Source organism: Rhopilema esculentum, chromosome 17, assembly GCF_057945365.1.
Source record: "Rhopilema esculentum isolate cy_ngs chromosome 17, ASM5794536v1, whole genome shotgun sequence".
In the NCBI taxonomy this organism is placed as follows: Eukaryota; Metazoa; Cnidaria; class Scyphozoa; order Rhizostomeae; family Rhizostomatidae; genus Rhopilema; species Rhopilema esculentum.
This window is the reverse complement of record NC_142831.1, coordinates 4,403,069-4,429,171: the sequence shown is the minus strand read 5'-3', so window position 1 is coordinate 4,429,171 and position 26,103 is coordinate 4,403,069. Positions and strand designations below refer to the sequence as shown.

At 36.8% G+C, this 26,103-nt stretch overlaps 3 protein-coding genes across 3 annotated transcripts in view; all 3 read right to left on the bottom strand.

Moving 5' to 3' along the window:
* Positions 1-1,108, bottom strand: part of LOC135695246 (anoctamin-4) — a 29,508-nt gene extending 28,400 nt beyond the window's left edge. Inside the window, exon 1 of the mRNA XM_089113371.1 lies at positions 686-1,108. Within this exon, the coding sequence (XP_088969497.1) occupies positions 686-915 (230 nt within the window). The 5' untranslated portion in view covers positions 916-1,108. The remainder of the gene's footprint in view (positions 1-685) is intronic.
* A 2,987-nt stretch (positions 1,109-4,095) lies between these two features.
* LOC135681808 (uncharacterized) lies at positions 4,096-18,359 on the bottom strand. Its single transcript, XM_065196435.2, has 17 exons — positions 18,264-18,359; positions 16,844-17,068; positions 16,125-16,208; positions 14,563-14,695; positions 13,717-13,994; positions 12,817-13,078; positions 12,098-12,336; positions 11,541-11,663; positions 10,323-10,470; positions 9,702-9,842; positions 9,247-9,317; positions 8,680-8,821; positions 7,712-7,918; positions 6,791-6,861; positions 5,908-6,015; positions 5,160-5,254; positions 4,096-4,734 (listed from the first exon to the last, which is right to left on the bottom strand). Exons 1-17 carry the CDS (start codon positions 18,357-18,359, stop codon positions 4,452-4,454), a joined length of 2,706 nt encoding a protein of 901 aa, XP_065052507.2. The 3' UTR covers positions 4,096-4,451.
* A 612-nt stretch (positions 18,360-18,971) lies between these two features.
* On the bottom strand, positions 18,972-25,521 carry LOC135681652 (EF-hand domain-containing protein D2). Its single transcript, XM_065196228.2, has 5 exons — positions 25,363-25,521; positions 22,580-22,737; positions 21,706-21,853; positions 21,033-21,158; positions 18,972-19,935 (listed from the first exon to the last, which is right to left on the bottom strand). The coding sequence occupies exons 2-5, from the start codon at positions 22,729-22,731 to the stop codon at positions 19,804-19,806; spliced, it is 558 nt and encodes a 185-aa protein (XP_065052300.1). The 5' UTR covers positions 22,732-22,737; positions 25,363-25,521; the 3' UTR covers positions 18,972-19,803.
* Positions 25,522-26,103: the final 582 nt, after the last annotated feature.

Below are 26,103 nucleotides of genomic sequence, written 5' to 3'. Positions count from 1 at the left end.
ATATTTTCCAGCTTAAGAAATTCCCTGACAAATTTTTGTTTTCTATTGACTGGAGGGCTACTGAAATGTAATGGAAGAGTTGCAGCTTTCCCTCCCACCACTCCCCTCCTCCTCCCACCTCTGAAAATAGTAATGGAGAGTCAGATTTTTCGTGATTCTTAGAAGAAACTAAACATTTACCATGGGTGTAGCTGGAGGGAGCTGATGGTTCCATGGGTTGATCCAAGTTCAAGATTGATTACAGGGATATCACATCTTCTATAGCAGTGCATTTGCAAGGACGCAAAAACTTTTGTGAAAATTCTCATTACATCGTCAATACGAGAACAACACACTTAATTATATTGAAAGATCGTATATTAAAGATATGAATTCGTAGTTATGCATTCATAAGATATCTTGTAACGATGACAACGTTTGAAACGATAGGAGAAGTCATAAAAACATTCTTTGAACTTTCAATTCAAGCAATTTGCAAGGCGAGTCGCTAGATTTACGCGTTTAGTGAATACAGTAAAGGTTTCGACGATGGTTTCGCCCTCCAAAGTGTAAGAAGCTTTGAAATTCCTTTCATTAGTCATTCAATACATCTGGGTGGCATAGAAAACTAATTTTCAATGCCCATCTCACAGGTATATAGGCCAATCCCAAAAAGTCATAAATAGGTATAATTTGCGATGCTTACCTATACTGCTGGTTATTATAACCATCATCAGGCATATATGGTTGAGGGGTGGGTGTTTGCATCGGGTATGCTTCCACCGGTGGATACTGGGGTTGCCCCACAGCGGGTGGATAGGCAGCTCCATAGCCAGTCCCATAGGTTGCAGAGGCATTCATGGGCGGATACCCATAACCAACTTGCTCTGGCTGCGAAAAATCTTGACCTTCAAAACCGATAGGCCTATTAGCCATTTCTTGACGCAAGCTGTTTCTGTTAATCCACAACGGTTAAATTACCATTTCATGCTACAACAAATCACTATATGAGCACTGATTTGTTGAGATTGTCGAGTTTTGTGGCTGTCACAAGTTTGCATTCTGCAAATAACATTGAAATAAGACAGCGGCTTTATTCGAACATCCAATGAAAACTGCTTATCACAGCAACAAAAAGGCTGCAAGGGCGAAGTACTTCATGTTAGCTATCTTAGGAATGAAACCGACATTTCAAAATTCACTCAAATTTTTGATAAAACATTCGTCAGTCTGTGTTATTTCTGTTTACAGACATGCACCAGAGTGGTGGCACCGATGGGGTGTATGGGGAGGGGGGGGGGGGTAATTACCTCATAAAGTAATGAATTCCAAAGGGCGTGATTGCTCGCTACGATCGAAGGGGGTGGGGGCTCTTCGTCCAGCTTTAACTATTGCCCTCTTTTATGGATGTATTGTAGCCGAAAATCTGGAAAGCTGATTAAAAGCATCCATAAAAAGCACTGAAAGTGGCTTACAATGATTTTGATTTAAGCTTTGAAATATTCTCTCGCAATAAAATGATGTTAGGATACAAAAAGAACCTCCAACCACTAGCAATAGAAATATACAAAACATTAAATAACATAAATCCAGTATTTATGAATTATATATTTCAGTTAAATGAAGTTGCATATAATTTACAAAGTCAATCGTTTATACAAAAAAGCCGAACACTGTTGCTTATGGGCTAGATACATTATCCTATAGATGTAATGAATTGTGGAATTCTATACCATTAGACATTCGGTCGACAGAAAATTGTAATGCATTCAAAACTAAAATTAAACAAGCGCATCTTTCTTGCTCGCGCAGACTATGCTGACCATTTATTTCTAATATTGGATACCTGTAAACATCACGATTTTTCTTAGTTTTATTGTTATTGTTACAAGTTGGTGTTAATTAGATGTTTATTAGCTATTATTGTGTAAACCAACATTAAATAAAGTGAATAAAAAGTCTATTGTATTAGTTTTACCCTGTTTTACAATGACAGCTGAGTTGATACACAAATTTTTATCACATATTTTTTACCCTGTTTTAAATTGAAAGGTGAGTTAATACACAAATTTTTATCACATATTTTTCACATATATCAGTCATTTAATTTTGTTGCTCTAAATCTTGGCTTCAGGGTGCGATGAATTAAATAAATGTAGTCAAAGGGCGTGACGCTGGTGCAGAATGGATGTAACCTCAGCGAATTTTATCTTTTGATTTGGCCTAGGTCAAATCATTTTTACCTGATGATCACATCAAACATGAAACTCGGAATTGCAACTTAGAACCCTCCTGTTCTAAACACAGACGTCATTTTAAGCTATACACATCGGAAATACGAAATGTGCGCTCGAAAGCTTCATCCGAAACCAACAGTAGTTGCTTGAGTTGTTTTCACTATCTACCTTCTGTGTCAGATTTACACCGAGTATCTTACACTTATCCTATGTACCGTAAATCCTCGAATTAGCCCTTGGGAGCTTATTATTTTTTGATATTTTTGGATGAGGGCTTTTTCGAGGGGGGCTTATACGAGGGGGGGCTCATAAAATTATTGTAAACATTAAGAAGACATTATTAAAAGACCTCGTTTATTTTAGTAGAAATTTCTTTATGAGCATTAATTACTACCAAAAGTAGTTAATTATGAATTTTTTGTGGTAATTCAATAAAACGCCATAGGCAACCTCAGATGGCAAAAATCATCAAATAGCAGTAGGGGGCTTATTTGAAGGGGAGGCTTTTTCGAGGGGGGACCAATTCAAGAATTTACGGCATGTCCTGTGCATGGACGTGTTTTTTTGCACCAGTTTCAAATAAAATTTAGATACAGTAGAAGCCCGCATAAAAGAACCTGTTTTTATACGAACTTGAGGTTGATGTCTAATCTTTTAAACCCTATAATTAAGAACCTCCAAGAGGTTGAAATTTGGAAAGGTTCTTATATATAAATAAGAAAAAAGGTTATCAGAATGGTATCTTTACACCCTATTCACACTGGCAAATTAAACCAACTTAGAGTAAATCAGATTATGGCATGTTGCATTGCATTGTGGACAATCTAACAACACAAATTCATTAGATTAGTTGAAAATTAACATAAAAAAGCTGGTTTAAGTGTGTCCATTAGAATTCTTGCTGTGGAAAACATCGTTAATGTATGCAAGGCCTGTACGAATATAAGAGCTTGTTAAGAACCTTTTAGACTGGAATTTAGAATAGCAACCTGTTAATTAAGAACCTACTCAGGCTGCCAGACAAAAACTTAGATTCTTTTATGCGGGCTTCTACCGTATCCCCTAATTACATCAAATAATTATTGTAATTGATGCCAGACTAATTTGCACATTAAATTCGAAGTATGGTGCTCCTGTTTTGAAAATAGCAAAATTTTGTGCAAATTGAGCACTATTGCCATAATAACTGGCTATGTTACCTTCAAATTAGTTGATTTGTAATGACGAGTATCAGGAAAATGAGAAATGTTACCGTATATAACACTATGTCAATTCATTTGAATAGCAAAGTACTATTAGCGGTCATAAATCTAAAAAGAATTAATCAGTCATTAAAATGTTTACTTTAATGACTAATGGTGGGTCTCCTTTTTTCGAGTTCCAGCCTTAAACTCCTGGTGCTGTAAAAATTAACAAAAAATAAATATTCTACACTTTGATGCAACCACGTAGCTGTAGGTGTTGGCTAGGGGTGGGGGCAAACTTGAGCAAGAACCATACCTGAGGGGGGCAGGCTTTAGAACAAGAAAACAGATATATAACAAACAGATTTATTTGGACAAAACCAAGATCATGGAATTATAAATAAGCCAAATTTTCAAAGTATAATTTGGAAAAACTGTAGCCAGAGGAGGCAAGCTGTTGTCAAAATTTTCATTTGGGGGGACAGCCCTCACCCGTGTCCCCTCTCCTGCAGCTACGTGGCTGCTTTGATGGCATTGGTTTAAAAGGGATGTGACTGACCATAAAAGAGCTTCAAACGGAAAAATGAGATAAATTCTAAAGGCACACAAAATAGAATACAGAGGTAAAAAAACCAAACAAGTTTTTTAAAATCCTAGATTACCTCTGATTCTTTCAAAATGGGCTTCTTGGGTTTTTAGAACATAAATATATTGATTCTTAAAAAGGATTTCTTGTAAAACGCTTGCCAATACAATAACAACTCTCATAAAATTAAAAGAAACTCAAAAACCTTAAGATTGATTTTTTGCCAGTTACGCACCTTTTCATATGGTTCTTATAATATGTGGGTTTTTACGGAATTCAAACTATAAGCTATTTGTGAATAGGTTCCTAATGTCCTTTACGTTAGAGAGTGGGCAATGGTCTGTGCAATTGAGAGATACTTTGCTCCTAAAGACAATTCTAAAGCTTTGTTTCCAACGATAAGTAATGCTCGGATGTTTGAGTAAGTTGCAAAATTCAAGTACTATATTTCAAAAATGGAAAATTCTACAATGGTGTTGACATGATTTGTTCATGTGTATGTAGAAACAGTGGAAAGTAGATTGCAAAGTCAAGAAAGTCCAAGTGTTTCTTCTCGTCTGTGTATGTGCGCACGAGATTTTGTGCCTCAGACTTGACGCCACCAGCCTCGAGTTCGATCAGGAACTGCTCACTACTGATAGTTGTTTCGCCTTTATCGAGCATCTTCTCGAACAAATCTCGCGTTTTGTGTGCGTGTAAATACAATGTGGCAAAGTTAGTATCTCTGATCATGCCTCTTGTAAATGCGCTGCAGAAAAAAAATACATGTTTTATGCCATATTAGTGTTCGTTTTTGGTGTATAAGTATTGGCTTTGAAAGGCCCATCAAAACAATCCAAAGCTCCCTATAAACTAAGCAAGGCCTAAATAAAGGTAATGTTTTTAATACTCTTATGAGCTCCCCCCATCCCCCCCACCCCCCGTGGAAGGCAACTGCGAAAAACTCAGCACAACGAATAGTGTTAAGCAGGATCTAAAAGCGATTGGTTGAAAAACTTCTGTTAATGATCAGCTCTGTTGGTTAAGAATCAGTTCGGTCTATTAGAAGTCAGAACGAAGTAGTCCACAGAATTTTGGTTGGTAATAAGCACAGGAATTGAATGTAATTTCTAGGGAACGAAGCATAAGTTTTTATGGCCAGATATATACATGATGCAAAATGTAACGACTCACTCGACATGTTTCAGTCTATCTGCAAAAGCTGCGATGACGTTAAAGGTCTTTTGGTCAATACCCTCTTTAATTGTTTCGTCGAAAACGTCAATTAGCTGTTCATGTAAGCAGAAAAAGGTTTAGTTACAGAGCAAGATAGCATTCCTTGTAAAGAATATTGATATGAATAAACGTAGAAATTATTCAGAAAGAAAAGCACCTTCGAAACATGAAATCAATTTGGACAGGCCTAAGTATATTGACTTCATCCATTTTAAAATAAGCATATCAACCACTTTCACTTCATCTTTAAAATAACAATTGATAATTGACCAGATATGCAGATATTATCAATTTTATGGACAACTAATTATCAAATTTATCTTGTTGTGAAAAACGATATTTCTTTAGGAAGTCATTTTGAAAGACAAGAGTTGCATTTTCGAATGACTTCTCTGAATTTTGTCAAAAAAGCGAGATGGTATGTCCCCACTGGCAATTTTTTTCTTAAATTCCTGGTAATAAAATCATATTCACAAATTTTAAAGTTATCACCTCGCTCTTGATACCACCCACTCGAAAAAAGTTTAAGAGAGGGAACAGTCTGGATTCGTGTTCTACTTTGCTCGTGTTCTACTTTGGGCCTATCCACCATAATAATACATTCAACACGCTTTAAGCTGGAAAATCCAAGCAAATGTTTACAATGAAAATTCCAAACAAATTTTTAATGTTACAATGGAAGTTTTGACGTAATCTCTCTCCAAACCTCCATGATGTAGTTCATTTCAGCGTCTCTTAGAGAGTTCAAGTTCAAGGCTGCCAAACCACCCATTAGCTGCTCTTTCTCGATCAGTCCATCACAGTCATGATCAAGCTATTAAAAACACAACGATTGTAGCTTTATTTCAAGTCTCAGGGTTAAGGTAAGGGTTAAGGATAGGGTTAAGGATAGGTTTAGGGTTAGAGATAGGATAGGGTTAGGGATTGGGTTAGGGATAGGTTAGAGAGGGGGTTAGGGAGAGGGTAAGGGACAGGGATAGGGTTAGGTTAGGGAGAGGATTAGAGAGAGGGTTAGGGAGAGGATTAGGGATAGGGATAGGGTTAGGGTTGACTACAGAAAGAGACAACCTTCGAAGGGAGAAGGGACACTCAACATGTTTCTTGACCTCGACCGCAAACTCGTGGAATTGGCTTAGAGCTGGTATAATTTCTTGATGATCTATTTCTTGATATGATCGCATTTTCCATTTTCATACACAATGGTCGAGGAAGCCCTTGTCTAACCCTGTATGGGACATTCAGTATTAGAACGGTTTTCAATAACCGTAAAAAAAATTGAAAGCTAAATGATAGGGTAGGTAGGATTCTTTGTAATCTTGGATGTTCCTTTCGATTTTTTCATATTATTCTATATAATGATAAAGCTTTAAATATTATCAAATATGTACTGCAAAGAACTCAACTATGCGATAGATGACATCGCGATAATTCATAATTCACAAGGTTGATGAGGTTAGACAAAAAGAGAAAAAATTGATTAATCTTTCTAAGGCATAATCATTTTCAGCAAACATGCATTTACAATACCAAGTTGGAGAAGAATAGGAAAGGTAATTTCTAAAGCAACATAAACTCTGCTTTTAACTAACCTTTTGAAAGACTCTTGAGAACAGAATTTTCTGGCTATCTTTTAATATGCAGTACTTTGAAAGAAACTCATCTATAAAAACGAAAACAATTTATTAACGAAAAAATCAACAACAACCCAAAACAGCCCTTTTCCCCCTTAGCACACTTTAGGAAGAAACAAATGCGATGTTTATGTGGCATATTAAAAATTATTAACTGTCAAATGTGAAAAACCTGTGCAACACGAATGATTTAATTTAGCTCTTGATAGCAGAAACACCTGAACTCGTTATGGATTAAGTGGAGAGAAAACAATTTGCAAGCTTCAAGGAAAAATAAATCAGCCAATAGTAAAAAGTGCTTGAAGCAAATTTTGCAATTTGTTTCTTAGATAGTTATTTAGTTGCATAAATTATTTTGGGTACATGTGGGCGAAAAAGCGCGTCGTATTAACTTTAAATGTTGTTTGTTTTTTTTGAGTCTTTCAGTTTGGTTGCCTAGTAATTTATATAACCTTTTGCACTTTTGACAATAACAAATAGACAGGGGAAACAACATTTTACGTTAGAAATTAATTAAGCACAATGCACTTGCGCGTATTGATTGTAACGATTATTAACAACTTTTAATTATACTACAGGTTTTGTCGAGTGTTGAGTTAGTTGGATTTGAGTTTTCAGATAAGTTAAGAATTACAAAGATGACCTCTCTAGATTGTTGTATTTCTGCACAGAAGTAGATTAAAACCAGCGGAAGATTTGCGACAACATGCTTTCATGTTATTGCTGTAGTCATTGATTTTGCCTCTCGAGGGATCATCTCTGTAAAATTGCATAGGTGGTCAGTAACTGACGTCAAGTAGATTGTATTATGCTGCATAATTTATGCATAGTAGTATGTAGTATGAAAACATAAATTTACTCATGCTAAATATCAAGTACCTTTCTCTTCCTCCGCATCTAGAGTCAGTCCAGTGCTTATATTTGGTATGGACATTAATCTTCCTACAATAGCACGGAATGTCAATCTTCTTCTGTCTCCTGGTCTCTGCTGACTCAAAAACTCCTCGACTCTAATTTTAGACCCAATCTTTGATTTGGTGTGCCTGGGTGATTCTGAAATGCTTTCCTCATTGGATGCGAGCACCTCTAAAAATTAAAATACTATGTGATATCACAAAGGTACATGGTGACATTCAGTAAGGATTCACCAGGGGGTGTAGGGGGTGCGACCCCTCCACCCCAAATTATTGTGCTATTCGGTGGATTTTGCTTCTATTCGGTGGATTTTGCTTCTATTTGGTGAAAGCTATTTTTGGTGGTCAGTAGTAGTAGCAAAATAATGCAGTATATACTTTATTTATCTTCTTATCTTTTTCACTTTTAATCTAAAAGCTGATTTTTTAAGCGGATGTTTCCATAACTTTCCAGAAACCTGAATGGTGTGGCACTGGCACAAAAATCCAACCATTATCTAATATTCCCCCCCCCCCCTTCATCCCTACCGCTTAAATCCGCGTCTGGTGGCAATAGGTAAGAGACAAAATGCGACGTCGAAAAATAATAGGCCATGCAAAAGAACATATGTCATTGGGTCAAGAAAGGTGTTCCTTTTAACAGGCACTTCCCATGTGTGTCAGTTCTAAACTGGCAGGCAAGTAGATCAGGGGTTATAAGGTTTACGTCATAAACAGAGCTGGCTGAGAACAAATGCTCTCTGTGATGAAATTTTCCCAGAAATGTGAACTGTACACAGGCGTGGACTCATTGAGAGCAAGATCAAAGCACCTCATAAGCGTAGTGTGTCCCAAAATCTACATTTCGGATGTTTCGTAGAAGCAAGAGGAGAGAATAGATAGTAGAGGGCAGGACTACGAAGACTGCTACTGTCGAGAATATTATGTGATTACCTTTGACGTTATCTGTTTGGAATGAAGCCGATTGAGCTGATTCTCGGAAAGAGCTAAGCCGTGTACGGAACCCGTCACTAGCAACGCCCTTGACGTTCGAAGCTTGAGAGAACCTTTCCCCTTCTTCAACGTAGGCAGCGGACTGCAAGAAAGTCGTCGATATATCAAACCGTCAAAATGTTACATTTGCAATTTCAAAGTCGGAAGTGGAGGTCAAGTATAAAGTGCTATGAAAGGACAAAGAAACAATATTGCTAACCAGTAAAAATAACTCTATGCATACCAAGTAATGAATATGTAAAAATAAAAGAGCCAAAAGATTAAATTCAAAATCTAACAATTCTTCAATGGTGAGCAGGGGTGAAATGTTCTCTCTAACACATTTCTTAGAGTACTGGCAAGAAGTAGAAGTTGGTCTGTTTCAGTATTTATTAAAAAGGGGGCTGAGCACGGGCCCCTATAACCCTACGGTGCAAATCCAGCTTAATCTCTCTCTGCATTGAAGGACATTTTCCAGTTATTTCATAGAGAATTGTTAACAAGAAGTATCACTGATGATTTAATTACATTTAGTGAATTTGATAGGTTCTTGGCTTCATCAGCATTGCAAATGTCGTCTTCCTCATCATCTAAGTGATCTAAATAAAAGAAAAGTCCCTTCTTTATAATTGGACTTTCATATTAAAAACGAGCTGAAATAAAATAGCGTTTTAGAAGAAGAGAGAAGGAGACAAGTCCAAAATACTTAAACCATATACTTTCAGTATAGATCAGTAAAGAAACCAAATTTTCAATGATGTTTCTATACTGATCCCTGATTGTTTAACAAAAATTGTTTTCAATAATTGTTTACAGTAAAAGCAATAACTACCAGATAATTGGATTTTTAAACATTTATAAATATCTGTAGAAAAAGGAATTGTAGTTAGAATTTCATAAATATGTTTTCTTCCTGTGAATTTTTTTCCGTAAAGTTGTCGACTCAATATAGCAGCGTAAAAGAAAAAACACATGGTTCCTACCGTGGAGGATGTACTCAGAGCCTGAATCGCTTTCTTCGCTTGTGTGGTTTTCACTACAGCTTTCTCTTTCATCGTCTGAAGCAAGACTTTCAGTGACAGCTTCACTCAACGAGACTGAATCCCTCGTCTCAACTTCTTTACCTGAAAGAGGTACACAAGGCAAATGTATAAGGAGGAATGATACTTTGGACAAAAATGGTGCTATAAAGTGGGACTGAAATAAGGGTGAACATATTTAGTCACACTCATGGAAGTAATTAAAAAGCTTTGTTTAGAATTAAAAATTATAGCTTGTCCGTATGATTTTCAAATAGTAGGCCAGTTCCAAGTTTAAGGTAAAACATTTTCTACACCATTTTAATTAATCTACAAAGATAGATTCAAATAAAGCAGTATTATAGAATCTAGTTCCTGTTGATACTTGTCGAATACCTTACGCCTTAATGGTAGACAGTGAAGCAGCTCTGGATCGGATAACAAAACCATCACAATTTTTCTGAGAGAGCTTTTGCTCTAGCAAAAAATGCTCTCAGCGTTTGATGAAATTGCAAGTAGAAACTCTTGGTGTTCAGGGTTCCTTGAAAAATCTTCAAAGAAACCAACGCCTTAAAATATTTTTACCTTTAGTTTCTTTTTCAACGTAAATCTCAACACGAAGAGCTATGCCAGTGCTCCAAGATGTTGGATGGATTCGCAAATATCGAGTCTTCAGTCCACTGACAAACGAGTTCTTCGCAGTATTTTCTAAGTCGACATTTGCAATGAAAATCTGCAACAAGAATTTTAGATAAAATAATGGTGAAGATTACCGTAAACCGGCCTGTTTCAAAGAGCCCAGGGAAATGTAAACCGAGCGGTACAGGATGGAGTGCCAAAACCGATAACAATATTTTCTATGAAATTGAGGCATGAAACAAGCATGAAATATTTTTTCTATCCTGGACAAAGAGCAGTACGGCTTTATGAAAGTATGAAAAAACTTTATCAAATATGGAAATTTTGAACAAGTATACATCTTAACAAGTTTAAGAATTTTTGATAAGCACGATGTTATTTTGAGATGTACACATATATCTGAATAAGTACTTTATTTTACTGCCAAGTGATCCAAATTCAAGTAAGTTATTTGTCAGTTCTAAACAACATAAAGCAAGCAGGTTTTCGTATAAGACATGGAAAGTCAGAGTGGAAACTTAAAACCGTCCGGCTTTACGTTTTAAGGCATAAAACTGATTAAATATTAAAGTGTTTTTAAAAAAGGGAAAATTCTCATAACAACTATACTAGTGAAATCAAAGCTGAAAGTCTTACGAAAGTCGTACTGTTCTTTTTCCGGGTGTGTCCGTTTCCTTCAGTTCCTTTTACAAAGGTAAGACCATAGGGAAAAGGGGGACAAAGATATTTTTTTCTTGTTTGAAGTTGGAATTATTGGGAAGTTTGATGTTAATTGTGTTTTCACGATGAATTTGAAAGTTTGAATGGTTTGGGCATTGTTCAAGTGATCAAACAGTTAATATTACAAGCTGAATTTTACATTGGATGATAAATAAAAAGCAAACACGGTTTGTCACAAAATTAACCAAATCTGCGGTTGGTAAAGCTGTTTACTTTTTCGTCTCCTTTGCGAAAGGTAGCGAATATGATCATAGAAGTCAGCCATCCAAGTACATTTAACATCCTTTCTCTAAAGGGGTCCGCGTGTTTTGCCTTTTCAGCAGTTCCTGTGAGAATTTATAGTTGATTGGGCGATGCCTCCTCAACCCCAAATGAAAAATTAGTATATTCTTCAATTCAAGATAGATTGAGTTTCATAAAATCGCATATTAATTAAATGAATACCTTCGGGTTGTTATTTTCATCCTCGTAATACTTCCACTTCAAACCATCACTGCTATGTGAGAGAACATATGACTCAACCCATCTTTTGTCTTTTGGTCTTCTTACAGATAGTAGTGGCATTCCCTAGATGAAACACTTTCTTTAAATGCAAAAGAATTCACAAGGTGTTTCTATTTTTATGAGCTAGTCTAGTCTAGTAATCTAAATACTAAGGTATTCAGATAAGAAAGCTTGATGACAAAGGTATATTCTCAAGCACTGACTAGACTGGAGTTTGAAACAAGAAGAAGCTGTAATGTCGTGATAAATAGAGAGTTTTAGCTAACTTGAAAAACCCGTAAAACCAAACAAATAACTGAGTTGATTATAGGATGACCAGGGACCGTGGGGGTAAAAGAGGGGTCGAGCAAAAGTGGCCCGAATAAATACGCCTTTAAAAAGGCAACATATTTCAGTACAGAAATTTTATACAATCGGTATGTGGTCAGTGGGTTAGGGAAAAAGAATTAAGCTTCAAGATGATACAGACTGGAAGAAGGACAAGCAGGATAAGCCACCTGTGTCCCTATCTGTTGCACATTCCTTTCTTTCCCCATATCTATTTGTAACCACTGGCAATTATCATGATTCTTCGGGCACCATGCTCCGATAATCTTTCCTTTAGGCTTATTATTCAGTCGAGCTTCGTGAGCTCTGTAATATGGGCCTTGTTCAGATGATGCTGTTATCTGGGCGTTAGGCAACTCTCTGCTCTCCATTCCAATTGGACGTGGTGCTTGCTTTTCCATTAATGATGCTGTTGATGACCAAAAATTTGCATTATATAACACTGTCACAGTTAACATACTAGTAGAAGAAAGGATCACTATTGCTTTATTCATAGCCTTGTATTGCAGATCGGGAGAATTTTGGAGAGATCTGTCCGGTAACGCATGTCTTCTGGATTGACACCATTCCGGGGTGCTCCGAGTATAACTAGTCTATCAAACATGAATTGCTTATAGGGGTATATGGCTAATGACATACGCATTTTTACAGAAACATTCACTCAGAAGTTTCTACAAGTGCTTGTCGAATCTGCGTTTGTTAGCAATAGGTATAATTTACAAATATCTTTGCATGAGGCAATACTCAACATTTCTTAATAATCCCACTTTCGAAATAATCCAGATCTCCAAAGGACAACTGGAAAAAGCCCATGGCATTTTCTCAAAGGTTTGTAGGTAACACCTTTCGAAAATCTAAAGAGGATTTGCAAATAACGCTGGATGCACACCTGTATTATCTAAACACCTAGCCGCTCCATGCGGAGGCAGGCTGATCTCTGCAGCAGTCACAGTGACGTTACCATCATCGTCTACGCATTCAACCCACACTGGTATTGGCATATCTTCTTGTGGCATTTGCCTTGCTGCTTCTAAATCCAGCTGGGCTTTGCGCTTTTTGTCAATGAAATCTTGTACCCAGTCAGGTAACTGAACTGGTTTTAGTTCCTCAGAGTTATCTTCAGCACTTACGCTGTCACCCCTTTCGATGTTCTAGAAAACAAACGAATCGCTGCGGAAATGCGGCAAATTGCATTGGAATGCATTGGAATCAAATGGAAGATCCTTGTTAGAAAATTTTGTTTCCTCTGGCGAATGAACAAAAACAGTTGTAAGCATGGGGGTAGTTGACATTTTGACATGGGGGGGGGGGCAAAACTTTTTTTAAAGTATATAGAAATGACTATATTAGAAATAATGTAGAGATGTAATTTACAAACATGTACAAACCGACATAGTCATGGGAGCGAGGGTTAAGAGGCAACATGTGCGCATATTCGAACTCGGTACACTCTGCAAACGTTTGTTTTCAGGGCTAAAATATTGGGGGCTCTACCCCTTGGTTGTAAGTAGAACCCAAAAATACGACCGTGGAGAATACCATTAAAACATAAGAATCTCAGTCAACCCACTCAACTTAACCCTGTTTAGATTGTTTTCTTGTGGGACTGGGAGGCTCGGACGTTTTTCTGGCTCATTGGCTTGAGAAAAGGTAAACATTTTTCTGGACTTTCCAAAGTGCTAGCAAACTCACACGAGTTACCCTCTTGTCAACAGCTCTAGACCGGACTAGTCATCAGAGATTTACAATAGTGTAATAAATATCAATTGGAAAAAGCGTCAGCTCTTACCTCTAATAAAGACAGATCCTCGTTGATTCTACTCTCATCAAAACGAAAGTAGCCATTCGAAGACTGCACATCTTGAGCACTACCGAGTGAAAAATAGCCGTCCACTGAACTTGTTGTGCTTCCCGCAAAAGGCGATCTAGAAAATGGCGGCTCTTCTTGTTCAGTTAAAATTTTAGGAATATTTGCTTGCCCTTTGCGAGTAACATTCTTGTGTTTATGTGTACTGTCTTGGTGATATGCTCGAGTGTTTTGACTTGTGTCGTGATGTTCCAACTGGCCTATGCAAAGGCATTGATACAAATCATTATTATTATGATTACACTACGATTTACCTGCTCTAGAGATCTAGGTTGGGGATCCGAGCACGGCAGGACGACTTATAGAGTCGCTGGGCCCGGGTTCAAGTTTTGCCCTGGTCGTGTCACTCGTTCTCATTAGCTCTCAGCATATTTTCCCTAATCCTGCTCTTCTATCAAATAAACTTCACCCTGGAAGTAAGCTGGCGTTTTTCAAAGCCTTTTTTCATGATTATGCTGTCTACCTGGAAAAGAGGTTACCAAGCCAAAATGAAGCTAAAAGAGAATGTTGAGCTCCAAACCGAAAAATAAGAAAGAAAATAAAAAGAGGATTTTGGCTTAAAGAGCTCAAACATGCCCTTAGCATGAAGAACGGATCTCAACTGTTTCGAATCTTTCGAAGAGAAAAACATTTACTTAAAGTTCTGACATAATGTTATTTTGGTATGTATAGAACTCCTTACGTTCTCTGCACCAAAATAATGGACATGAAAATTTTTGAACAAAAAAAAGTGAGTTTTGAGGCTGATAAATAAAATCATGTAATTACCTCTAGTTTGACAATTACGCACGGACCTCTTGAATGCAGCTAGCTTGGCATTAATTTCTGCAATTTCTCTCAAATCTTGTTGTCTATAGGCTTCTCGCAATCGCTCTAATCTTCTCTGTGCATCTAGTGCGTTCTAAGAATGACGACAATAGAGTGGCGAACTGATGACGTCATGAAAAAAAATATTTTTAGAAATTCCCATTTCTGACCACATTAGCAGAAAGAACATGGCGACATACTTCTAAATGTACAAAACTATTTAAATCTACAGATTTTTTGAGATATGACCAATGGAAGAACTCAAAGTTGCTTACGGATTATTGTTTTTGACTTGGTTTATAAGTTGACGAACCGGGGCCAAATTACAGTGGTTTGATGGGGAAACTGCCTGTAATCATGTGGCCTAGTTTATTCTAAAAATGATAACAATACTCCCTTTATTAGCATATGAAATGATTACAGAGAAAAAGGTAATCTAACTTTATTAGACAACCACATTGTGGATTTGATGAAGACTTTTATTCATGGATGTGGTGCTAGGGGGCTCAGGGAGCTCAGGAGCCCATTTGTTATTGCCAAAAGACCAGCCATGTCTACTTCTGCTATTATTTTTTGCAACATTTTGCGAAAGAGCATTCCCGTTGTCATTTTGATTGCAGTACAACCCTGTTTTTACTATACATGTTAAAAATGTTGCTGGAAGTCCAGATATCGAACAGATGATCAAAACGAATAGATTAGAAGTTGTGTGATGAACAATGATTCTGAGAAGCATTATCACTGTCTTTATCAGAAAGTGTAGCAAAAGAAATTTTAATTATGGATTTGAAAAAAACAACATTGTATGACGCACTAAAGCTTTTCGCCTGAAATTTATCAGAGTATAGAACGTCAGAACATGATCGGTATCTCCTAGCTTAGAGATTCCTATTTTTCTTAGATAAGAAATCTCGATTAATGCTCTTACGCTTCATACTCAGAAAAGTGTCAGACGAAAAGCTTTAGTATTTTATAAAATACCGTAATGCCTCGAATAAGCACCCGGGCGCTTTTTTAATTTTTGAGGCTCCAGGGTGGGCGCTTATTCGAGGGAGGCGCTTAATCGAGGGGACGCTTGTTTAAAATGTAGATTTTGGTGCAAAGCGTGTTGTTCATTAATATTTCTTGTTGAATTGCCTTCCAATTATGTTTTCGTTAACAATTCGAATAAGCCTAGTTTCTGAAGGTTGAAGGATGGGCGCTTATTCGAGAGGTGGGCGCTTATTCGAGGGTGGCTATTATTTGAGGTAGGCAATTGCTCGAGGCATTACGGTATTTGCCATTTTGCAAACAAATTTTAAATTATGTATCGCCGAAAAATTGTTTGGAAATTCTGATTGTCACTAAATGATTTTTTTCTCTTCATGAAACTAGTTACTACCTTAATTGACCCGAAACCTGTTTTGCATTTCCCTTTTGTTGAAAATTGCAACAATCTTATCCGTTCTGTATCCGTCTTTTCCTATGACTTTTAAAAATCGTTATGAAGCATTTCACGGAAATAATTTGAAACTTTATAATACCTTTTTCATCAGTTCATCTTTTTTGTCCTGGGATAAACTTGTGAGCTTGCAATGCGTACATCTCGGAATGTGAGGAGCTGGGTCCTAGAAAGGACAATTAATTAAGTAGTTGATTCACGGAAAACCTCGAGGCGGACAGATATTTTCTAATTCCATTAAGAATATCAATGATATTCCATCCGAATTCCATTGAAACTTTGATTTTTAAAGATGGATACTTTGGAGCACAAAAGGAACTCTGATTTTTAAAGCTTGAATCCGTCTTGTTTTTTAATCTAACTAAAATTTCGTTATATGCAAGGTCAAATAATTTTATAAATCAGAATTAATACGTGTTTCGCGGATGGCGTCGATAGTTTTGTGAAATGCACACCCGGGCCTTCAGTTTGTACAAATCACAAGTTCCTTAATAATTCTACTTACTGAGCTAAAAATTCGACGGCCAAGTAGCAGCTTCCCCCAATACTTTTCGAAGACCAAAGCCTGGCAAATCAAACGAGATAAGTGTCAAAGAACTTTAAATTTAGTTACAGAGGTATAGGTATGCATAATCAGGCTCCATGTTTTTATTTCAATGGCGTAGTGATCCTTTCGTTGATGACCTTACTCCCAACCCAACAAAGTTACCTTACGGCTTGAATTTACCTTTGCTGGCGTGAGCCACCTTACCTTTGTTGCCGTGAGCCATAGCTCTAAAAGCGGCAAAACACAAGACTTACCTTTGCTGGCGTGAGCCATAGCTCCAAAAGCGGAATCCAGATTGGTTTTACTGTCTTTAACTTCGGTAAGCTATTATTATGTACTCTGCTATTAAAAGGTTCTTGCAAAGACAAATGGTTCAGATCAACCTCTCTATCAGCGTTTTCTAGTTCAATTAAAAAGTTTATCCACTTTTCTTCGAACTCTTTTTCTGTTAGAGCCCCTACGTCTCTTTGTTTTTTTACCTAGAAAGTAAAAAGGATCTATTCTTCAACTTTTCTCAGTTTATGTTTAAAAAGGATCTGTAACACAATATAACAGAAAGGATTTAAATGTGTTTTACTTTGAAGAACTGTTCTGGATGGTAGTGGGACAACATAGAACTTGTAAAAAGGGACACTTCACGAATAGATTGGGGATTTCTTCAAAGTAGGGGGCAAGTACCCACTGTAATAGAAACCTTTCTTACGCTTTGAAAGGGTTTTCCTTTTGAATCTTAGTCTTGAGTATAAATGTACCGTAAATCTACGAATAAGCCCCCGGGGGCTTATTTGCAAAAATGAATTTTTGGGTGGGGGCTTATCCGAGAGGGGGCTTACTCGAGGGGGGAGCTTATTCGAGGGGGGCTTATTTTAAAGTTTAGTATTTCCCCAAAGGTCGACATAAAAACACAATTTTCTCAATGAAATGCATTGAAAAATTTCAAAAAGTCTGAAGATTTAACAAATATTATAATTTTTGTCATCACAAAAGTCGCTTTTTTGTTTTTTGATTTCAAATCAAAGGAAGTAATACTGTATAGCTATTGTCCTTTCTTAAATAAGACATTATTCTGCAATTATACCTTCCTCGAATAAGGCCAATGGAGGCTTAGTCGAGGAGGGGTGGCTTATTCGAGGGGGGCTTATTTGCAAAAATGATTTTTTAGGTAGGGGCTTTTTCGAGGGGGGGGGGCTTATTCGAGCTTGGGGGCGTTTTCGAGGATTTACGGTATTTGTCTCGAGTATAGATATATAAATGAAATGCCAACTGTCATTCAAATGGTTAATATGTTCACGAGATGTTAACTTTCATGCAAAACGCAACCTATACTTACGTACATGAAAAAGGGGTACTTTGCGGGTAGAGGTGGGAATTTCTTGAAAGTAGGGGGCAAGTACAACTTAAATAAAATGCTCCTATATGTTTTGGGTAGATATAAAGGATTTACCTGCGACCTTTATTTATCTACAAGGTAACTATATTTGTGATCCGTCATTAAAAAGGTTAATGTAATGGTTAAAAGAGATCGTCCCATCTAAGGTAAGAAATAATCTATGTTTACTTAACATTGTGTGGCATATACAAAGAGATCCTGAAAATAAGATTCAACCAAATTAGAAGCTCCAAATCTTCAAACCAGTAGAGAAAAATCGCTGTTTAAGCTCTATGGGCACTTACACAACTTCGCATGTGCTTCATTCCATGTGCATCGCTCAGACGCAGCCGATATGGAACATTTCCACTGCCAATACGCGATTGCTTGAATGACGTCATTACTGAAACATTGAGACTTCACTATTCCTGTGGAGTTTAGCTATGGACATGGGTGTCATTGTAAGAAAAGGGAAGTATCCTGAGAAAAAACTGTGTCCCAGTGAAAACCAGGTTCCACTTGTCTCGGCATGTATTTTTATGTTGTATCATTGGCAACTATCGGCGCTTTCCTTAGTATCTGTTTGCTAGTCAACAGGCCTAACCACACAGTCATTTCTACAAACGACTGGTAAATCTGTTAAAAAGTGGTCCCATTTTCAACAGTAACATTCCCGTGTGGCTTTTGGGATTCATAAAAAGTTGTTGGTTTATATAAATTACTTGATCGTTGCATTGTTTTTAAAACAATAGAAGTAACGCATAATTCCCAAAACGCAGCGTCTAATGTTTCTCTTAAGTACTTGTCACCTCACGGGAAAGGAGGACTGGAAATTCGTACAAAGAACAGGAAGAATATCGATTTTAAGTGATATGCCTCATTATGGACAGGCCTCGCTATGAATAAGTTCCAAGTAGTGGGACCAAGTAGGAGTAGCAGGTCTTTAAGTGTCAGTATAAAAAGATGATAAGTACATTAATGGTCTTTGAGAAAGAGGCAAGAAACTAAAAATCTTTATAAGAACATATAGAATGAAATTATTAATAAATGATTCTAAGAAGATAAATACAAACTGAAAGATGACGTCCACAAAGCGGGCAAAAACTAACTACGTCAAATTTTAAAAAATAATGTTATACGAAACGATGCTTCCTTCAATGATGCAAAGCTAGAATTTATCATTGCAAATTTACATTTAGAAATACCTCCCAACACTTTATATGAAAACAGCCCCCTTTACATTAGAACATTTGCTCGATAATTCAAAATGTATTAATATTCAACTATTATAATATTTAATTCCACAAAAGTGCGTTAATCCGAACGGTTCTCTTATACCAACAAGAAAAGAGATAAAAAACATTTCAATATATTTAACTGAGAAACTACTTGCGAGAATGAGTGTTTCCATTTACTTAAAGGATAACTGTCGTCAAGAAAAAGATTTTTACCAGCAGGAAGAATAGCTTTTCAGAGCGCGTATAACATAAGTAGGAAAGAATCAAGATTTATGACATGTGACTTCTACCATGTAATAGTAGCTATTCTGATTGGTTCAGACAGATATCTTGATTCGGCGCGTGATTTGATAACTGATGGTGTTTTATCAATTATTCAATAACAACTTGCTATTTTCCTAAATCATGGATCTGAGACCAACAATTTGCATTTTTCTAAACCGCGGAATACTTGCCATTAGATTAAATTGTTCAAGTTAAATCTTGATAATTAGTATTCGTTATTGAATAAATAATCTGATTATTTTTGCACTTTTGTCCAAGAGAATGTGATATATGAATTTGGCGAACTATCCTAGGCCCTTAGAACACATATTGAACCAAAAGTTTACTGAAACGTCGCTGCCTTCTGCTTGAACGCTTCTCGCCTCTCTTTTGCTTCCAGCAACTCCTTCTTTTTCTTTTCCTGTTCAGCTCTTATTTCTTGTTCAAATTTATTGTCATTTGTTTGCTGTTGAACCTGAAGAGAATAAACTATGTTATAATGCGAGGCAAGAACCCGAAGAGAGAAAATGTTCGCTGTTTCTTTCTTGGACGCAGGGGGTGTAATGTCATGGAGCCCTTTGTGCACAATGTCTACAAAAACGATAGCAAAAGTAGAAAAGGTTCATTTTTAGTATAGACAAAGGGGACTCAGCCCTACTGAGCCTCTTCACCTCTACCTGGATGAGGAACGAGAAGAGGGTATTTACTGTTTACGTCCTGGATAGGAAAGATAAGGAAAAGGTAGAAGGTAAGGGAAAAGGTAAGGGGTAAATGTGACAATCAAACAAACGACATGATATATAATATATTTGCTTTATAGGTTATGCCCCTCTCAAATCTCAGGAAAAAGTCAATATAACGATGACATGTTTACATAAAACTACTCCCATCTCCCATGCAACGGTATTATATTGATGTATTGGACAGTATTTTCGCCACCTGCACATTTAAGTTGAGCCTCCTGTACATTGTGGACAAAAGAGCAGGCAGTGACGTTCCCTCTCTCGCTATTGGGGTATAATTTCACCTGTGGTCATCATGACAGATTCAGATGGGTGGAGATGGGGCTCTTACCATTTTAATGGAGGTACTGAGAAGGCACAAAGGAATTAAAGACACAAAGTTAGCTGAAGCTAGTCCATAACTAGTACCCTCTCCCTTTGTCTCCTGGATGTTGATAAAAGAGGGAAAACCTACTGTTATATTTTGATTGTATGTGTAAACAATTGGTTCTTTATTTCGTTGCATTCATAAGGGGATCCTACTTCGCAAGCATCCTCATGTTAAACTTTTAAAATATAAAAAGTTTTTCAGGAGTTGCATTCCCGTTTCCAAGGGAACTTATGGAAGGCGACTGCCAGGAGACTTTTGCTGAATATATGGAGGACTGATACTCTAAATATAAAAACAACTTCAGCTTCTCTGCATATCACAATGCCCTGCACAACAGATGGGCTAATGCTGCTATCTTCGCGTATTTCACTTATCATACTTTAATATATAATCAATTAACTTTAAATTTATATATGTAAACTTGACAATATACAATAGCATAAAAAGGGCTGCGATTACCTTGGCTTCGAAAAAAGATTTTGCACCACTAACACCTTCTTCTGATACGTTGCAACAATCTGCAATTTTCAGCAAACCCTCTACTTGCAATGTTCCGTCTTTGGCATATTTGAATATCAGCATGAACTAGAAAAGATTTATCAATCAAATTACCCTGAAAATTGGACACAGAGATCTCTCACTGCATTTTTAGAAGGTAAAAAGACTTAATACACTTGTTTTGTAAAAATGACACCACCACAGGAGCTTTTTAAGGTGCATATTAACACTGGGTAGCCTGTATTCAGATTACGTTTATGCGAGAAGAAGGTAGTCTTTTCTGACACTAGATGGGCAGAGTTTCTAAAAACCATAAGACTCTAGGGTGCATGTTGAAAATTTTATTAGAAATTAATTAGCACTGGTTGATTGTTAGGCACCCAAGAATATATAATTTGTTGCATGGGGAATAATTTCAAGAAATAAAAGCTCGCAAGCAAATGAACAAGATAGTGTAAAAAAGTAAAAATTTACAAGATTAACAAACTTTAAACTCAATAAAACTAGGGTATTAAGTTAGGGTATTTTGCTCCAAAATATCATATTATCAATTGGCTTTAGGCTGGAAATGCAAAAACAGATAAAAATAAGCAATCAGAGAAGTACTGAAAAAGTATGCCAAACTTAGTGTTACCTCTCTAAAGCTTATTTGTCCATCATTATCTTCGTCCACTGCTTTGATCATTTCCTTTAACCCAAGATGAGTTTGTGGTTCTCCTAATTTTTCCATCATTAGCTTGAGTTCCATGAAATCAATAAAGTTGCTATGATCCATATCATATCTAGAGAGCAAAATTGGCAACTGTTTAACCATTCACCTAAACACCATAAAAATCTTTAAGGAATTGGGATTGAGGTAAACAGGGGGATACTTCTCCTAAAAAAAACAAGGAGGGGCAGGAAGAAGGAGTTTGTTTGAATAAATGAAGGAGAAATAAATTTTCCTCATTACCAAAGTAAGTAAGCATTTAGTTTCTCTTGCTCTTGATACTGGGATCATTATATGCCTTCGACAAAGAGCTGCAGAGCATATTAGAGACTTAGGGGCTTAAATGTTTTTGGGGGGAGAGGGGCTAAACATGCCAAAAACCAAGAGCAAGTAAATTTTTTGCATGCCTTTAAGAACTTTATGGAAATTCCCCATTCCCCCCTCCTCCACTGCCCCCACGCTTCCATGCTCCCAGCCCTCTACAGGTGCTCAGTAAGAGGAAACCTTCAAGAAGAGAAACCTGCTTTTTTATCGTGTATGACTTCTTCTTTAGCTTCTAAAAATCCTGCATATGTGTTTATTCAGCATTGCACATGTTAAGCTGGGTAGAGAGGGATGGTACTGGATTAATGAGGTTAATGGTGGAATGAAATCTTCTCCCCCTTTGTATTTTTTTGTGGAAATGGCAGAAGAAGCTTGAGAAAGTTGTTTGGACTAAAGATATATATTTGTAATAGCCATGAGAAAAAAGGAGAAATAGACTAAACTGGTTTAAAGTTTAATGTATCAGATAACTTACTTTTGAAAGACTTTGCGATATTCTTTTATTTCAAGGATGGAGAATTCCTTGAATTCAGCATAAACTGATTGAGAAACTTTAGATGGAGCAGCTTCACCTTCATTGATTTTATCTCTTCTTGCCAACTTTTCTTGTAGTTCATTAGTTGCCATATTCAACTAAAACAGAGAAGAGACTTTACCATAATATTTAAAAATAATTGATAAACATCATAAACACCATTCACTCTTAGAATTAAAAAGAGGGGGAAATTTATTGCACGTGAAAATTATCAACAAATCCTGACTGAGGTGGTCATTAAAAAGAAGAGGGCAGCCTAAGAATCCAAAACAGTGTTACAAGAATAAAACTTAGAAAAAGTAGGTGTTTGTACCAAATAACAAGATTTGAGATAAATAAGGAAACTAAGCTTATTTGAATTCAAACATATAGCTTTGAATTGCTAAAATCATCAGAATAAAATTTCTGATCCTGCTGAAAAATTCCCCTTGGTCTACCAAATGATAAATGTTTGTACACGTATACTCCACTTTGGGGTTTTAACATGGCAAATTAGGCAAAAGAAAAAGATGCATTCAACAGAACCCTTCAAAATTTTCAATCAACATTTCAAGGAGAGGTAATTGTTTAGGAAAATATCTTTCCAATTTTACTCTAAACATTTTAAATATTTTCAAATGCAATCTTTGCCCATTTCATTTTCTTGAATTTTTAAAAGCCATTATCTTATGATGAGAACCATGCATGTGCAGTTTTGCAAAAGCTTGCTTTGTCAGGACATTCTTGAAATTCACATTGTCACATTGCAGAGTATGTGACAGATCTTTCTTGGCCATGGAGGCACTGACAGCTGGCTCCATGGATCGAGGCATTAGAGTTGCAAATTATAACTGTCCAGTTCTACACACAAAAGTGTGCACAGCTATGTCTATATAGAAGTGAGAACTTTAAAAAAGACAAGTTAATAGTTATTTTCCTTAATCAATATGCTTTGCACATAAATAGTCTCAAGAATAAACATGAATTTGGAAATATGCCTTTAATGGGTGCTTCTAATTTGCCATTTTAATATCCATAAGCTAAATTGTATGTGAATGCCAATTAAATCAAAGAGAGAGATAAGATGGGAATTTTCTTAGACCCTTTTCTCATCAAATGTATACTTGAATAAAATTTATTGATAAATTAGGTTGTGTGTCTGCAGCCATTTTACCTAGAACCACAAACACAAACAACATACCCACAAACACACAACACAATCACAAACATAGGTACAAGAGGGCTTTCAATCTGAATTTTTTTCTATCTAACTACACCCATATGTCTCCTAAATGTCTTCTAAACAAAGGGCAAATGGACAGATTTTCAATGACATCTACTGGCATGATGGAAAGGGAAATACAGAGGCGGTTTTAGGGGAAGGGGTCAAGTAGGCACACTGTTCCAACCGATAAAGGGAAGTCAGAAGAGGCCCCATACCTTAGAAAACAAATAAAGTTTTAAAGAACAAGTGGGACTGCATGCAGAGTATGACAGCTTCCAACGGGATCTCAAATACGCAAGAGCAAATTTCATGTGTGCAAGTGTGCACTTAGGTTGAAGTATGCACTTCAGTTGTGTCACATTGGTGTGAAAAACTGTGCTAGAGCCTGAGGATAATCAGTTATTAAAAACAGTGCTAGAGCCCAAAGATAAGTGGTTAAGAAGCAAAATTAACCAAAATAAGAAAATGTACATGATTGATATAATTATTTAATTATCAAACCATTGCAAGATTGTATCAATCTTGAGGAAACCTAATTCTCAGTGGCGTAGCAAGGGGGAGGTAAGAAATGACAGATGCCGCCGCCCCCAAAATGGCAAAAAATATCTTTGAAAAGGGGCATTTTCTGGCATTCAAAAGGGTGTGGACCCCCAATTTTTCCTTGTTCAACTGCAATTTGCCCCCCCCCCTCTAACCTTACCACATTGGCTAAGCAACTGCCAATTATTCATTAGCCCTAAGCAATATGACACACCCATTTTACGCTCAAATCTCCGAATGCCACATCAATTATCAGGTATGCAGGAAAATTTTAGAAAAAAAACATCTCGGGTATGCAGTTGCCATACACTGCAGACTGGAGAACAAGGGTCCCGCAGATATCTTTTCTGATAGAGCTATGAAGAAGTTATGGAATTTTGCGCTTCAGTAGAAACGGTACATGAATTGTGAAAAAATAACCCACGTTGATTTTTAAAACATCGCAGGAAACAAAATAATTTAACATTCTGTCTCTCAACAGGCCTAATGTTGGGACAACGCCTCGCTAGACACCCTACGGTCTTAAAGAGGGCCGAGTTGTCTTCCATTAAATAAATAAAGTTGACTGACTAAAAGCTCAAAAAGCATCCCTTGATATAACTATTAACGTTTATTTTCATAATTTATTACGATAGACCAACTCTAAATTGAAAGGACTTACTACCACTGGTTAGGCCAAAGTATTTCATTTACCTGTCCCTCAGAACAGAACGAAATACAGAAACTAATATGGGGCAAACTTATGTTCTTCAACATAAAGAAGCATTGGGACTGGAAAAAAACAAACTTAATTTTCTTTTCAAAAATCAGTTTGTGCAAGTTAGCAGGACACAAAAAGAGCAGGTTCACTATCGACTGCTCATTTCCTGGTTTGAGTTCCTTCATGTCGGAGCTTGCAAACTATCAACATGTTGCGGCAAGTATCAACATTCTGCGCAAGTATTAGCAACATTGCGAAAGGAAAAAGATATCTCGTTACCTTTTATTATTCTTTTTACCACAAAACTTTGAGTGATTTGAGTTCCTGAAATTCGAAGATAAGGAAGTTTGAAGTAGCGCTATCCCAACTTGGAATTGCTCGGCTGCCAGAAAAGAACTTCCCCTCCCAAACAATCCTCCTTCCCATTTGAATAGAAACATGTGTAGTTTGAAAGCGAGGATGCAAAATGAGGTGTTTGTTTTGACTGCAAAGTTTAAAATGTATACAGTTCTCGTTGAATTTCGCATTCTTCATAAAACCAGGGCCACGAATTGAATTTAAAGTTGAGGGGCCATTGCATAGAATATTTTTGGCCATCAAATGTAAATGAAATGTGCATGGACCTTCCCTTCCCCTGTAAAATGTGACCCCTGCTTGGGCCACGACCTTCCCTTCTCTCGAATCAGCCGTCACCATTAAAATAAATTTTTTGGATAAGCCCCCCATCCAACATGCCAGGTTTTACAATCCATGTTTTCAGCCCAAAATAAATGATTGTGCTAAAATCAGCATCAGTGTAGGTTGTTGTCTGATCTTACAATTACTTGATGATCAATTAGCACCGACCTGTTCCAAACATCAAATGTGTGTATAGCTCTGTCTACACGGCGCTGGACACTGCATGAGAAACATGAAAACTAATGTTAACTGTAATATACTGATACCTATCTAAGCAGCAGATTTCAAGCAAGAATAAATGGGCAAGGAAAATTCAGAATTCGTTAACCATTTTCTTACAAA

What these genes read in the sequence shown, in the direction of transcription:
- LOC135681652 (XM_065196228.2), bottom strand. Translation starts at nt 22,731, where the DNA reads ATGGCAACTAATGAACTACAAGAAAAGTTGGCAAGAAGAGATAAAATC. An exon ending in GACAAATAAGCTTTAGAGAG is followed by an intron (nt 21,159 to 21,705) that starts GTAACACTAAGT and finishes AATCTTTTCTAG; the next exon opens with TTCATGCTGATATTCAAATA. An exon ending in AATCTTTTTTCGAAGCCAAG is followed by an intron (nt 19,936 to 21,032) that starts GTAATCGCAGCC and finishes TATTCTCTTCAG; the next exon opens with GTTCAACAGCAAACAAATGA.
- LOC135681808 (XM_065196435.2), bottom strand. Translation starts at nt 18,359, where the DNA reads ATGACGTCATTCAAGCAATCGCGTATTGGCAGTGGAAATGTTCCATAT. An exon ending in GCGTAATTGTCAAACTAGAG is followed by an intron (nt 13,995 to 14,562) that starts GTAATTACATGA and finishes GCCTTTGCATAG; the next exon opens with GCCAGTTGGAACATCACGAC. An exon ending in TAGGTGTTTAGATAATACAG is followed by an intron (nt 12,337 to 12,816) that starts GTGTGCATCCAG and finishes GGTCATCAACAG; the next exon opens with CATCATTAATGGAAAAGCAA.